We start from the raw sequence: 15822 nt of genomic DNA on the forward strand, positions 1-15822 counted from the left end.
GCTATACCAAGTTTATCAATCCAATAGTTTCAATTCCAGCTTCACAGAATAGGATTTGCCTATTTATCTATAGTGAGAAACCTCTCCTCCCAGTTTATTTTCTACTGTCTTGTATCTGTTTCTTTTAAAAAATGAATGTGAAAAGAAAACAGTTCAAGTGAAAATATCTTCTCAACGTTTTTGACTCAGAATTTGCTATGCTGACAGCATGGAGATTGGCTCCTTCAAACTCAACCCCTGGGTTCACTCCAAAGTAACATTCACCTGTTGTTTTGGGACATGAAGAGGGACCACATGCATGGCTGCCAGCTGCTCTTCCATATTTGTGCAGCATGGCCTGGGCAGAATGACCTTCCAAACCTCAGCCAGCAGCAGTAGTGTTGCTACCTTGTTCTCTTGTGCCTACTTGAACCTGCAATTCTTCATATTAAACTTGTGTTTGGGAAATGCATGCATTTGCAGTGAAAAAAAAAAATTTTGTCTCTTCCAGTACTCAATCTGCAGTGAACCTTTAATTGAATTATCCAACCCAGGTGCCAGTGGGTCCTTATTTTTTGTAACTAGTGGTGATGAATTCATCATCAAAACAGTTCAACACAAAGAGGCTGAGTTTCTTCAGAAGCTTCTGCCAGGTTATTATATGGTAAGTAATTGAAGGATGTATTTTACCTCTATTTCTCCTGTTTTGTGTCACACTTCTGAAGATTCAGTATCATTTGTCTTGAAATATTTCACTGGGTTTATCTGTACTTTTTATAATATTTTTTGCATTTTTACCTGCCTTTCTACTTAATGCCCTACACACCCAACAGAAAGAATAGATATAAACCAATAATACATTTAAGATAAGAATTGGTACTTTTTTAGCATTCACACTGAATGTCATAATCTAATTTGATACCAAACTTTGTTTCTAATAAGCTAGTAACAAAATAAAGTTCCTAAATTTCTAATTCAGTTTTTTTTCTCCATTTTGTGTTTGTCTACCCTCTGCATTTCACTCAGAGTGGACAAAGAAACTAGACCGGTCAGTTTCACTTTTGTTTCCAACTACTTCTAATTTCCATTTCTCATGTATTAAAACAATGATGTAAAAGATATTTTAATCCATGTAATTTGCTCAATACTTAATTTTTAAATTGAGCTTTTTGAGGGCTAATTCTAAGTCCATTGTGTTGGGTTTTGTGTGTCATCTAAAGGGAAAAACATTGATTAAACAGAAGAATTTAATTTTTTTGAATAATAGCCACTCATACATACAAACAGACATTCTTCTGGGTGGTATATGGGACTTTCTGTTATTAGACCTGTGACTGACTTTCTTTTCTTGCTTTTGTCTTCTGAAGTAAATACTTGAAAAATTACCCTCTCACTTATAGTAAAAATGAGGAATGTTGTCATTATTGCACTAAAGTAACATGGATTCACTGTGTGTAAAAGAAAAAAAAAAAAAGAAAAAAATTAAAAAAGAAAAACAATGGTAGCAGGTACTTTTTTGTTGTTCCAAATCATGATAATCCACTCAGCATAAGTTTGAATTATTGGAAGTACATATAAGGCCAGTATGTATTGTTTCTGGGAACTTTCTCACTGCTATGCAATGGCTTCCAAAGTATAAAACTTCAATCAGTATGATTATTTCTGTGAAAGTACTTTCTTGTCATAGTTGTATGTTGTGACTTAGTAAGATCTAAAATGGTCTTTCCCCTTCTTTCTTTTTCCTGCCCAAGACTGAGAACAGCTGTATTCAGAAGGAAGATTTTTTTCACTTCTGTTATCTTCTGCTGAATTTATTTTGCCTGTTGTGGAATTTTGAGTATTTCACACTTTTCTGTTCTGATGGTCAGTTGTGGTCCTGACCTCACACTCCTGTGGAAATAACTTTCATTTGGCACTAACTCTGGGTGTCTAAAGTCTCATGCAGAGAGGGATTCTTTTCAGAATTCAAGTCAAGATAATGAGAACTGCATTTGACCCAAACTCCTTCCAGCAGGTAAAATGCAAAGGTTGTTCAGGTCAGAAAAAAAAGAATTTAAGTCTTTGGGATGCTTTTAGGTTTGGCCTAGTCTTTCCTGTGAGTTGGAGAAACCTGACATAAATGTAGTTACTGCTCTGCTCTTGGCCCTTGTAAGTTCCTGGCAAAAAGACAGTGCCTGTGCTAGCTTTCTGGACTAGAAACCCACAAAGATGATCAACTGGTTAAACAAACTATGCTGAATAAGAAAACATCCACATTTTTCTTCATGTTTGTTAATATCCTTTGCTGTTAAAAACCCCCCTTTCTTAAGCATGGAAGCTCATTGCAAATACATACATTTAAAAACATCTCTTTTGTTTTAGAATCTGAACCAGAATCCCAGGACTCTTCTTCCCAAGTTTTATGGGCTGTACTGTGTTCAGTCAGGAGGCATTAATATTAGGATTGTTGTCATGAACAATGTTTTGCCACGAGCCTTGAAAATGCATTTCACATACGACTTGAAAGGATCTACATACAAACGGAGGGCATCAAGAAAAGAGAGGGAGAAGTCCAACCCTACATTCAAAGACCTCGATTTCCTGCAAGATATGCATGAAGGGTTGTATTTTGACTCTGAAACACACAGTGCACTAATGAAGACACTACAGCGGGATTGTCGAGTGAGTATATGTTTAAACTTCTGTGTTCATCCCTGCTCTAAATTTACTCAGTACAGATTATTAACCTCCGTTTGTTTTCCACGCTGTTTAAGGAGAGATAATTATGGATGTCAGAGCACCTTTATTTAAGATTTTGTGATCTGAGATCATAGTCATAGAATAGAATGTCCATTTTGAGCACAAACAGACTGAGAACCATGAGCTCTTCCCTCACTGCAGATCTAGTTCTAGTGCTTGACCACCATCTTTCTGAGGAATTTTTCTTCTATCTACTCTGAATTTCCCCAATGCAGCTTTAAGCTTTTCCTTTGCATCCTATCACCAGGCACCAGAGATGAGCACCACCCTTTCTCCTCTGCACCTCACAAATCATGCCTTGTAGTCCTTTCACCACCTTTGTTGCCTTCCTTTGGACACATTCTAATATTTTATATCCTCCTTACACTGTAGAGCCCAGAACTGCATGCAGTTCTTGAGGTGAGGCTGAATGTAGTGGGACAACCACCTCTTTCAGACCTGGTGGTTGTACTGTGCTCAGTGTACCCCAGGATACAGATGGACATTCCCCGGGCACATTGCTGACTCCTTAAATTTATCATTTAGCACAATCCTAATTTCAGGGCTATCCCTCTGTTTCTCTGTATATCCAGGATTACACGGATCTATCTGTGGCAGTACAGATTAGTACAGGAATGAAGTCCAGTGGATTTGATGATTTTATGACAATTTTCATTAATTTGGAGATGTTAATTACTTTTTTCCTCAGGGCATAATTAGCGCAGTGGAACCCTTATTATATGTGATAAACCGTATGCAGGACTGCTGTGAATTTCTCTCTTGGTTAGCTAGGAATGGGAAGGCAGGCCTAGTGGCAGCAGTCTTATTTTTAGAGAAAGGTAATATCTTCCTCAGCTGAAAAGTCCAGCATAAAAGCTTTCCTATCATTGCTCTTTGAGAGGACCTTGGTGAATGTAATCAGTTCCTATTATGGACAGAGAATCATTGTAATTTTTTTCTCCCCCTGTAGCATGGGTAAGAAAATAAAAAGTAAGAAAGGGGATAGTCCAGATCTCTCAGAGCTTCTCATGATTCTTGGGGTTTTGGAGAGAAAAAATTTGCGTTGTCTGAGGGAAATCTTAAGAATTTCATAATAAAAAAGCAAAATGGATAGTCTGAACTCACCCCATAGAAGAGATGCCTTGAATATCAGAGTTTGTTGTTCACTGCCACCTGTGGTACAAGACGGATACATTGTTTTTGCCCATGAATAGAATTTTTTGTTTAACTATCACAGAAGTCTGCAATGCCTTGTGATTGGTTTGTAAAGCTGTGTGACGTAATGTTCAGCTGCATATTCAGCATGAAGCATTCATCTAACACAACACATTGTTCTCTCTGTAGCCTCTTGCAGGGAGTATTTCCTGAGATCCTAGCATGTCTGATGACACAGAATGCATCAGTATGTCACATCTGGGGCTCTGGATGCCTTTCTGTGCATCCCCCACTTGTCCAAGGTTACTTATCCAGTCAAAGCCTGGGGGAATCCATTGTATTGGAAATAACAGAGGGAATCTAAAAGATCTAATGAACTGAAAAGTTAAAACAAGAAACAATCAATTGTTACATATAAAGGGACTCTTACTGATCTTTCAAAGTCTGGAAAAATTCCTGCTACATGTTATTTGAGTGCTAATATAATCCTTTTCAGTGTGTACCTTAAATTAACAACTCTAAAGTTGTTAATTAAAGTTGTATTTAGAGTAGTTGTTAGAGTTCTTAAAGACGCAGGAAAGTTTTAAAATTTTAAAAGAAGAAAATTATCCTATAGTAATCAGTGTATTTACATAAATACTCATATATACAATAAAGTATATGTCTGTGTGTCTCTCTAGCTATGTGTATATACACACACTGAAAGTTATATGTATGTAAAAAAATTAACTGACTTCTTTTTCTATTCGAACAAGTCTTACTCTGTTATGAAACAGAAGGAGCAGACACTTTATCTTTCATATAGCTGAATTTGCTCAGCTAATGAGGTTGGATCTGACTACCTGCCTTTTACTTCTGCCTTTAAAAAGGCTAAAAATATTCCCTCCATTTTGTGAAAAGGACTTGAGTTTTGCCTCTGCTTTTTTCTGTCCGTGAGGTATTTGGATGAGTAGTGTGAGTGATAACTGACCAGCTTTTTAGGATTGGAAACTTGTAATCTCTTTTTACTACTCCAAAGTGAGAAAGTTAGTGTAGGCACTTGAAAATAATTCATTATTTTTAAATAACAATAATTTATTATAGAACAATGTAATAAATAAAATTGAGAATTAAGAAAGGAAATGTTTCATCTTTCTAGTATTCCAGAGCAAAGAAATTCGCTTCTGTGTTACTTAAATTTGGATTGTGTTTCCATTGCTTATATTTTCAATCAGAATTAGGAAGGCCTTTTCTTCTACTTCTTAAATATAAAGGTCCCTGGATGCTAACCCTTCTCCTCCTTAAGATCTATTGCTAATTTCAGAGCCCTGGCAGAATTTCCTGGTAATGAAGGACAGTGGTGTTGGGGACGTGCCATGGTCTGTGACTGGTGCCACTGAATCTCCTGCCCTATTCAGCAATGCACCCATGTTTTCCTTGGTCAGCTTTTCCCTGTGTCAATATTCATTGCCAGTCTCAATTCTCTCTGGCCTTTGACTTTCTTGACCACAGCTGCCATCCCTAGATGCCCAGACAATGTTTCTCTATTCCTGATTTCTAGTCTCTGTCCTCACCTGTCTTGTATGCTAGCTTTTCGCATTCAAGCTGTGCTGTGGCTTCCTTGCTTAGCTGAATTGTCCTCCTGATACATCTCCTCAGCCAACACAGACTGTCTTGACTACTGACACAGAGCTCCTTCCTGAGGGAATGCAGTGCTGCAGTGGTGGACCACTGCTGGAGTATCAGTTCTGGCCTGTCACACCTCCTGGTAGTGCTGGTGAGGAGATGCATCACCTGCCAGTTAGAGAATAGAGCTCAGTTTCTTGTGGTGATCCCTCATGGGCTGGTGCCTCCAGATTATCTCTGCTGGGACAAATACAAGTTGATAGCATTGTTCAGCTCTTGCATCCCCTGCTTGTTTTGTTCACACTTGAGGTGACTGGGTCCGGGTCTGAAAACTTTGCTCACAATTAATTTGCAGTATTTGCACCTTAACGGAACCAAGGAGTGTTACATATTACAGTGTTCCTAAAGATAGAACATTCATGAGTTTATCATATATACAATGTACACAATTGAAAATTTGAACTAGATTTTAAATTCCAGGCTATTGCTGAGACTTACTATAGCTATCCTCTCTTTGCCTTGTTAGAGATGCAGTAGCAATTAATCAAATTCTGGTCACATAGTTTTTAAGAGCAAAAAAAAAAAAAAATTTGAAGATTTTTTTACTATTAAGAAATGAATGGATTTCAAGAGTCTGAATTTTTCATTTCTGGCAAAGAACACTGGACCTTTTTCAGGAAATTACATTTTACAAGTAACTAGCAAAGGCTGTACAAGACTAACAAAGAAGTCTGTAAAGACAAGTAAATTTAAAGAGTGTCACGTCTCCTAAATTTGAGATTTGGGCATTATTTTCATTGCTGCCGTTTTAGCCAATTGCTACAACAGTTTTGTGGTGTGGATGCACATCTGTTTGGTGCTGTAGCAGTTGTGATGGAGACCTCGTATGACAAAATTTATCCACAGAACTTTTTAAATCCCTTAATAGTGTGTGCAGCGTGGGTTTTGCCTTTTTTCCTACCTCAAGGGTAGAAAGCTTATTTAAGCCAAATAAATTCAGTGACTCATTCTACAGCGTGTCCTTATAAACAGTAGTGTCGGCATAACTTAATGAAATATTAATCTGCAGCATAGGACAGAAATAAAAGATGGCATGATGCAGCATGGAGATGGAGAACATACTAATCTTAGATGAAAGGCCTCTTTGCCAGAAATGGTAGTTTGAAGGAAATGACCATAGCATGATGCTGTAGATCTCTTGTATCTTTATATATTATCACTCTCATAGTATCAATTGACATTAGGAATTTCTCATTGCTTTTACTTTTAAAATCAGAATCCAGATTGTTAGTTTTGGAGTGTTAGTTAACAATATATTTTGAGAATTCTGTTGAAATAGGAAGTGATTTCATATATGTTTTGGTGTGAATGTGGTGATTCATTTTCTTGGGATAGATTTTTTCTAAACTAGGCCCATTTTTAGGCACTGCCATTTGTGAACTTGTTCCTGAAAAATGCTTATTTTGTGAGACAGCCCTTTAATTTGTATTTATTTCATATAGCTCATTATGTTGAAGAGTTATTATTGATTTGTTGTAAAATCAGTCTTCTTTCCACTGTGTTAATTCGTATGCCGCTTTTCCAAAATGCTTGTAGGAGAGGAAATGCTTCCTTGCATAGTTACCTGTTTAGTACTTGTATTAAATAAGCTCATAATTATTTTTTTTTTTGAGTCGTATTTTTCTTGACTCTTTTATGAAAATTATCTGATGACATTTTTGCATGCTGTTTTGCATGGATAGCAAATGTAAATGCAGATTTCTCTGTCAGTGCATAATTTGGGCTGGCTGCATATAAAATAAAAATGACATTTCATGGCAGAAATACTTGTTTTGGTATTAGTCATTGCCTGAGATAGTGGAGCATAACCATGTCTAAGATGATTCATAGAATACTGTAACATCTGATTAGCTCTGAGAAAAGAGAATCTGATTCAGAGAGTGAATTTTTCGTGTTCTGAAATAACATATTTTGTGATGCTATTTTACTGTGGGTTTTAATATGGTATGAAACAAAATAGTGCTTAAGGCTACAAGGGGTGAGTGTCGCTTGCCATCTGAGAGTTTTCAGAGCAGCTGAAGTCAGCCTTGACAGCAGTACTTGATGACCAAGTGACAATACTGTGTTGACAGAATCTGTGTAGCTAGTGAATTAACACCTATATAAATACTACCAAGAAGAACAGTTTAATGTTAAATTAATAAACTGAAGGTTTACTTGTTATTATTAAATATGCCACTTGTTAGTGCATGGCATGTTTAAGACAATTCTTGCTGAAACCCCACAGTGCCATTTTGCTAGCAAGGTACAGGTCAGAATGGTTATACCACCAAATATTGGGTTTTTCCTCCCTTTAGCCACACAAGTAGTGCATTTCTATTTCTAGGAGTTTATGTCAATTTCTAGTGATCTCATGTGGATAGAGTAGGGTGTTTTGCAAAGCTTTCTCCTTTTCTATGAATATAGCCATGTAACACTGTAATTTATTTGAGTGTATTTTTTACTAGATTATGTTATCCTTTTTGGTGCCTTTGTAGCAAAAACTTGCTGCTGCATCTCAAAAGCAGTCCTAAAATCATCAAAAGCATCTGCAAACAAACATCAGCACAGGAAAATATTTGTGCCTTTTTATATTCTCAGAGAATGTAATATGTGCAGAAATGTCTTGATGTTCTGTATTTTGTAACTTGTCCTTGTTGAAACAGATTATTTTGTACAACTGTGTATACAAAATGTTACTTACATATTTTTAAATTGTCACAGTATGTGAAATATTAATGAAGACAAGCATGTGAAAACCCTTCAGATATATTCACCTGTAAATACAACTGATTTATCAATAAGTAAAATGGCTGTCTTAATACAGAGTGAGGAGTTTGAAACAAGATTTTGTTGCGTGCTGATTTATGAGATTCTTCCTTGTTATTCTGGTTAATAATTTCTTACCAGAAGTTTCATTAGAAACAAATGGGGAGCAAAACATGCTTAGATACAGTCACAAAGGTTATTTGCATAAGGAGTGGTTGGTTTGGTTATCACATTTCTAAGGGGAAGTAATCAGAACTGTACATCAAAGCTGTAGGCAGACAGAGCCAGATCATGTCATGATATCCTGAAGACACTTTGTGGACAGTACAATGCCACCTCTGAGTAGGGCCATGAAAGGAGTGTCTGAGGGATAAGGGTTCTTATGCTGTGTGCTGTTTATAAGAATTTGTGCTGCAGTTAATCCATTGGATATGAAGGTGTTTCCGTCTGTCTATAATGTTCAGTCTATAATGAACTGCAGTAACAAAACAGCTACTTGCTTTAATGACATTTTTCAGTAATCCTGCACTAAAATCATAAATTGTCAAGGCATAGTCTATATTACTCTACAAGTAGTATCAGTTTAAGTGGCAGCGATGAATTGATGTAGTCAGAAGAATTAATTTTATCACATAAGAGTCCCTGTGGAAAAAGGAGTAGCACATTACAGCAGAACCTCCCATGAGATTATGTCCAATTCTAGACATAGGTTACGTAATTAGTGCAGTAAAATCATGTGTCTAATGTGATCTAATTCAGAATGCAGTAAAGAATATGTTGAAGGCAGAGCTGTCAGCAGTAATTCATAACTGTAAAATAATGTGGCAATGCTTTTCTCAAGCCTGACTAGCTGCTCTTCTGGTTTTGCGTGAACAGTGTTGCTTACTGTACTACTAAAGTGTTATTTTTCAGCCTATCCAGAATTTACTTTCAGCATTGGATGGCAAACATTCAATTACATATTTTTAATGAATTCATGATATTGTAATTTCTTTTTGAGAAAGTATGAGTAAAGGGGAGCAATAAGTAAGCAGTAAAGAAAATTTTAGAAGGTTTTGGCACCAAGTGCCTTTGTACCTGTTAGCCATGCTGTTTTTGCAATTTAGGATTATAAATCACAAGACACAATAAATTTTCAGAATCTTGTTGCTAGAATACACCTTTTTGTTGTGTATGAAATTCTTTGGGAGTTCTGTCATCAGAAGATGCTGAGGACTGCTAAGGGCATACATTAGCAGATTTTTTCTTGTTCCATTTGAACTAAGGCATTGCTGTGTAGGATTCCTCTGTGTAAGAGCAAACCCATGGTGTCTTAAAGTCATTCTTTGGGTCTGAAAATCAGGTTGGATTTTATGCCTTTCTACATTTAGATTACAGTGTATTATGCTTTGTTTCATCACTTCTCTGGTTATCTGAGCAATGAGTGTTTTTCCAGCAATTAGGATAAGTGGTATAAAACCTTGTGATTAGACATACAGATCTATACAAAGTTACTGATTTACTGCCATGAAGTTTTTAAACCTATGCAGGTGCTGAAATTGCATTTTACTTTTTTTTTTCATTAAGAGAAGGGATGTTTCTACTTAACCAAAAATACTCTTGTTTGGATAATATTCATCAAAAAACAACTTGGAATCTGCTCTTACCTCCCTAAAATCACTTTTTTTCTTGTTCGTGTAAAAAGATGTACTCTTGCCTCTTAATTCCGTGACAAAAATTACACCATTATCTTTGGGTACTATGTGCCAAAGCATATCATGAATCACTACTGAGCTGCATGAGGGAGAGGTGAGTGGCACAGCATACCCCTCCTGGCTGTTACTGATGTTTTTCACTCCACTTAGTAGTGCCTTTTGTAAGACATTCAACACAGTTGCTGTCTGACATTAAACTGTTGCTGTGAACAGTTTGGTTATATTACTAGATATGATCACAGCTTGCTTTAGTTCATGTCAGTTCATTGACTTAAGATGCCTTTCATTGACAGTATGCCAGACTTCGTAATGGTGTAGCTGACTAAAAGCAAATTAAAGTACTTCTGTGTGAGAGAAGACATGCTGCCAGAGACAGAAATGGTTGGTAGAGCTAGAAGAGAAGGCTGATTTATTAAGTCATGCTTCAGAAGTAAAATTTGTCTTCTGAGTTTAAATAGGCTAGTGCCTACTAGGCTAGAGAGGTGCATGATTTTTGTACTCCAATCCCATCAGCTGCTAATAAGAGGGTGTCAATAACAAAATGCTTTTGTTGACATTTGAAAGTTCTCCAAGAGTATGGTCTCTGTTATAAATAGGAGGTGCAGAGGAGATAAGAGGAGTACAGGCAAAAACACATTGGGAAGTCTGGAATATGGACTAGAGATAATTTTAAAAATGTGTTGTTCGTAAGTATATGATGGAACTATTAATTGATTATTTGCTATAAAGGTAAAGGTGCTGCCTGGAATTATCTTCCTGGACTACAAAATAACACCAGGTGACATTTCAAATATGCATCTTTCCTTCCCACTTAAAAGAGCATTCAGCTAATCAGATAACTAGCACTTTGACTTGTTTGGGATAGTAAAAGATTTTTGTTTAATTGTAATTTCACACACTTTCTGATAAGCTTGTGCCTTGAGAGCCTGTTTTCACTCAGGTTGCAAAACAGTGCTCTGTAATTCTTTTGTGGTTTCTTTGGTAGGTTCTAGAAAGTTTTAAGATCATGGATTACAGTCTGCTTCTGGGGATCCACATATTGAACAGTAACATGAAGGAGAAAGGCGGAGAGTGTTCCAGGAGTGCATCAGATGCAAAACGTCATGGAGGGCAGAAAGTTCTCTATTCCACAGCAATGGAGTCTATACAGGGTCCTGGGAAGTCTGGAGACTCTGTCACCGCAGAAGCAACAAACACGTAAGTGCTGTAACCTGCTCTTAAGATTGCTATTAGAAGTATTAACAGGCAAAACATTAATGAGTACACTGCATTCCAGAAATTGAAAACGTGAACCTTTTTTTTCCAAAAAGTTGCATCATTGAGATTTGCCACAGAGCATGAAATTGGAATGTTGGTCAGTAGATTGATTGTCTTTAAATACACAATAGTTGAGAGTGCCTTACATCTGCACACGTGCATTCTTTTATAAAACAGGTGTTATTAGATGGCTGTTACAAAAGTCCCAACTATAATCTCATTTTATCTGAGGCAGTCTGGTGAGACCAAAGCAAAAACTATAAATTAACATTGAAATAGATATTCCTACAGGGGTTGTTTTCATATTGATGTATTATACACAATGTACATAGAATTATATCATCAGCCACTGAAGTGCGAGTCATATATTTCCTTAAATTAAGAACTGATGTTTTTCTCCTAATTTTCTGTCTAGCAAAAACTTTAAAAGACATTTGACTATATAGACAATCATTATTCTGCTGTTTCCGTCATAATATATTAAGTATTATGAGAGAATTATGAGAGTATTATGACAGAATTATGAATCACCATTCAGCACTGCATATAATCAGTCCTTTATCGTAATGAAGATTGAATTTAAAATTAAGGATTTACTATTCTCCTGGTTCTCAAAGGAGCTGTATAGGTAAATGCAATTAATGATATAGAAATCTGTGCTTAAGCCTACAGTAAACAAGTGAGAGAATTATGATACTTAGCATTCAGAGAAAATTTCCAGACGCTGAGGGCTCTAGACTATAATTAGACAGAGCTTTACTTCACTTGGTTTTTACAACTCACCTTCACACAGAAGATGGCCAGTGCTTTTATATGATGGCAGAGCTGTTGCACTATCTGGGCTCCCACACCACCTGAGCTAATATAGCGCTACTCAGGTCCTGACAAGTGTAGTTCTTCCTTGGCTCCTTTGCACTGTCTCATATTGACATAATGGTAGTGGAGCAAAAAACATTGCTGAGGTTGTAAAATGGACAATTTTTCTAGGTGGTGGAGTAGAAAGACAGGGTCTTAGAATGAAGGTTCGTGCCCTATACCAACTGGAGACCCATGCAATCAGGATTCTCAGCTTGATACTGTGGCTTTATCTGTCATCATTCTGTAAAGAAATTTTGGAAAAGCACATAATAATACATAATTTTTAGTGTAAAATATATTAAACAACCTTTTCAGACTTTGATTAATGTGCAGACTCTCTGTAATTTGTTACCTATAATCAATAAAGTGAGAAAATTCTCCCTTATCTGAAGTTACTTGTTTTCCTTAGCAAGAAACTGATGTATACCTTCTTCCAATTTCAGATCATCTGAATATTTCCAATTCTATCTAAAACATATCTTAAAATATTTCTCCTTTATTAAATTATGGATATTTACCACTGAATCCCAGATGCTTCAAATTTTCTATTTAAAATCTGTTTGTTGCATGCTAGGTGACTCACATTTGACTGACTTTGCACTGTGGCATTTGGCTTAAATATTGTCTTTTCCTTTGGGTTTACAAGTGGGTACAGTATAGCTGGTAACTGGTGATCAGAGATGTTTTAAAAGATATTCTAACTATGTTGTTTCTCTTAGAATGGGAGGTATTCCAGCAAAGAGCCATAAAGGTGAAAAGTTGCTTTTATTTATGGGTATTATTGATATCCTCCAGTCTTACAGGTAAGCTGAACTTCAATTTTCACTGAGAAAAATATTTGAAATTACTTATAAAAATGGAATTTTTATAAAGTTCTGATTTTTTTTTTTTTTTTTTTTTTGCACATTTAGGTTAATGAAGAAGCTGGAGCATTCTTGGAAAGCTCTTGTTTATGATGGGGTAAGCAGATCTTATTATTTTTTTTAAATGGCTGATATTTTAGCTGGTGGACCTTTAACTCATGTTGACCAGGAAAAAACTAGTTCTTGTAGATTTGCAGTCTGACTTCATCATGTGGTTTGAGCTGCTACTGAAATCTTCCCAATACATGCTCTGATTTTATTTTTTGAGCTTTCAAATAACAACAAATAATATTAGTTTGTCCTTATAACTTACACAAGTCTAGCCGTCTAGCAGAACATTGATGAATCTGTAACTGAAAAATATAGATAATTTGAAAAAAATAATTTCAAATGCTTGAAAGATTTTGCAGAATATAGCTGTATAATTCATAACTCATAATTTTATAAATGAAATACCTAAAAATTTCTTGAAGAATTAAAAATTTAATTTTGATTATGCCTTAAATGCATAACATTGTTCACCTGAGGTATCCAGCTTTTTTCTTGAAAACTTCTGATTTACTTGTGAAAAACGTGACTGAGGTATTTTTCAATCTTGTAGGATACTGTTTCAGTTCACCGACCAAATTTTTATGCAGACAGATTTTTAAAGTTTATGAATGCAAGAGTTTTCAAAAAAGTTCAAGGTAAGAACGTAGTGACTTCTACTTTTTAAAATACTTTTTATAATCGTAATTTTATAATACCCCTGTCTTGGCAATAAAGCAAGCCTTTCTTCATGTACATCATGTAGCACTTTCGTAGCTCCAATCAAGTAACTAAATTTATAGCTATTGGGATTTTACTGTATTAGTAAAATTACAGACAATTATGTACTATGTATTTTTTCACATCAGGACTGTCTAAAGTTGGCTTCAAGTGACCATGAAGACACTTGATCACTCCTGCTCTTCAACTAGACAGGGGAAAAGTTGTAACAAATGGCGGGGTGGGTCCAAATAAGGACAGGGAGAGATCACTTACCAATTTCTATCCCAAGCAAAACTGACTCATCTCAGGGAAATTAATTTAGCGTCTTGCCAATTAAAAAAAAAGTTTAGAGACACCTGCTTACAGTTTTTTTCCATCAAAAGTTCAGATTAAATTTTATTTTTCCTACCTTTTCTACCACTGGAAGTCATGCTGGCCCTTGTTGCTCTGCATGTTATCTAAAGATGATACCATTTTTCTAAAGACCAACTGAGCCTGTGAACTCTGAGCCTGCCCATGAAAACCAGCCTAAAAGTCCTGGCAGATCAGAACAACAAACATGATTATGCTTAAAGGCATGGAAGAAGAGGGAAAATTGATAATGCAACAAGAAGGCATAAGTGAAGGTGATAAGTATTTTGTGAAATTCTAAATAAGAAAAATAATAGGATAGACAGATGAAAGGAAAAGGCTGAGAATAACTACACTAAAACAATCAAGATATTTTAAGTAGAATGAAGGAACCTTTACAAAAAAAAAAATTTGAATTAACCCAAAGTAGTGATTCCCTGATATGTTATGTTATGAGAGTTTTTCAGGAAAATAAGACTTTTTTGTGAGTCTTATAAATATTAATGAATTGATGGATGATTTCTCTATAAATTGACCATCCTACTGAAAGAAAACTCAATCTGAAGTTGTACGTACAGAGAAGGATGGTGATGGGAGACAGAAGAGACTGGACAAGCTCAAGAAGTGGACCCATGGGAGCCTGACCAGGTTGAAGAAAGCCAAGAGCAAAGTGTTACATCTGGGTTGGGGGCAACCTCAGATAAAAACAACCTGGGGGTTGAACAGACACAGGGCAGCCCTGGGGAGAAGGATGTAGGGTACTGGTAGAAGAGAAGCTGGACATGACCCAGCCATGGGCACTTGCAGCCCAGAGAGCCAAACATGTCCTGGGCTGCATCCAAAGCAGTGTGGGCAGCAGGGGAGGGAGGGAATTCTGCCTCTCTGCTCTGCTCTGTGAGCAGTGCAGTGCTGCATCCAGCTCTGGGGTCCCTGCACATGGAACTGTTGAAGACAGTCCAGAGGAGGGTCACTAACATGATCAGAGGGATGGATCTCCTCTCCTATGAAGTCAAACTAGGAAAGCTGGGGATATTCAACCCAGAGAAGAGAAGTCTCTGGAGAAATCTTGTAGCAGTCTTCCAGTATCTAAAGGGGACTTAAAAGAATGCTGGAGATGGACTTTTTAAACGGGCATATAGTGATAGGACAAGAGGGAATGACTTTAAGCTGAAGAAGGGTAAATTTAGGTTAGATGTTAGGAAGAAGCTCCTTGCAAATGAGGGTGATTAGGCACTGGAATAGGTTGCCCAGAGAAATTGTAGAGGCCCCAACCTGGGAGTGTTCAAGGCTAGTTTACTGGTTCTGAGCAACCTGCTCCAGTGGTAGGTGTTACTGGGATCAGCAGGGTTTGGAACTAGATTATTTTTAAGATCCTTTCCAATGCAGAGATGTGCTCAATGTGTGTGCAGTAAGGAAGTCTCTAATAAATAGACTGGCAAGGCAAAGATGAGTGCTTAGGGTTTGATGAGGTCCAGGCAGTTCTTTGGGGAAAAGCTGCTCTGATTATATGAGCAATGAGGTTTTTTTTCCAAAAATTATCACAAGTGGTATAAAACCTTATACAGATTAGGCGTTTTAAATAGTGTGAATATGTGCTAATTTGCTGCTTTACTATCAGAATATTTTTTTAAGCCCATAGAGGTGATGCTGATATGCATGAGGGGTTTTTGTGTTTCTTTCTAGTAAGAGAAGGGCTTTTTTTGATTACCCTCTAGAAGTGTTGTTTGAGTTAAGTTTTTTTGGGTTTTTTTTATGACGCAGTGTTCTTGACAAATAAGTATTAA

At 36.5% G+C, this 15822-nt stretch overlaps 1 protein-coding gene across 5 annotated transcripts in view; it reads left to right on the plus strand.

The window, feature by feature from the left end:
• Positions 1–15822, plus strand: part of PIP5K1B (phosphatidylinositol-4-phosphate 5-kinase type 1 beta) — a gene marked incomplete at its 3' end in the record, with an annotated part of 99326 nt that overhangs the window by 62002 nt on the left and 21502 nt on the right. For all 5 annotated transcript variants that reach the window (XM_079331212.1, XM_079331213.1, XM_079331214.1 and 2 more), the window contains 6 exons: positions 491–643; positions 2341–2640; positions 10945–11156; positions 12794–12877; positions 12986–13034; positions 13539–13623. In XM_079331212.1, the coding sequence (XP_079187338.1) occupies positions 491–643; positions 2341–2640; positions 10945–11156; positions 12794–12877; positions 12986–13034; positions 13539–13623 (883 nt within the window). The remainder of the gene's footprint in view (positions 1–490; positions 644–2340; positions 2641–10944; positions 11157–12793; positions 12878–12985; positions 13035–13538; positions 13624–15822) is intronic.

Source organism: Erithacus rubecula (assembly GCF_903797595.1).
Source record: "Erithacus rubecula genome assembly, contig: SUPER_Z_unloc_2, whole genome shotgun sequence".
NCBI lineage: Eukaryota > Metazoa > Chordata > Aves > Passeriformes > Muscicapidae > Erithacus > Erithacus rubecula.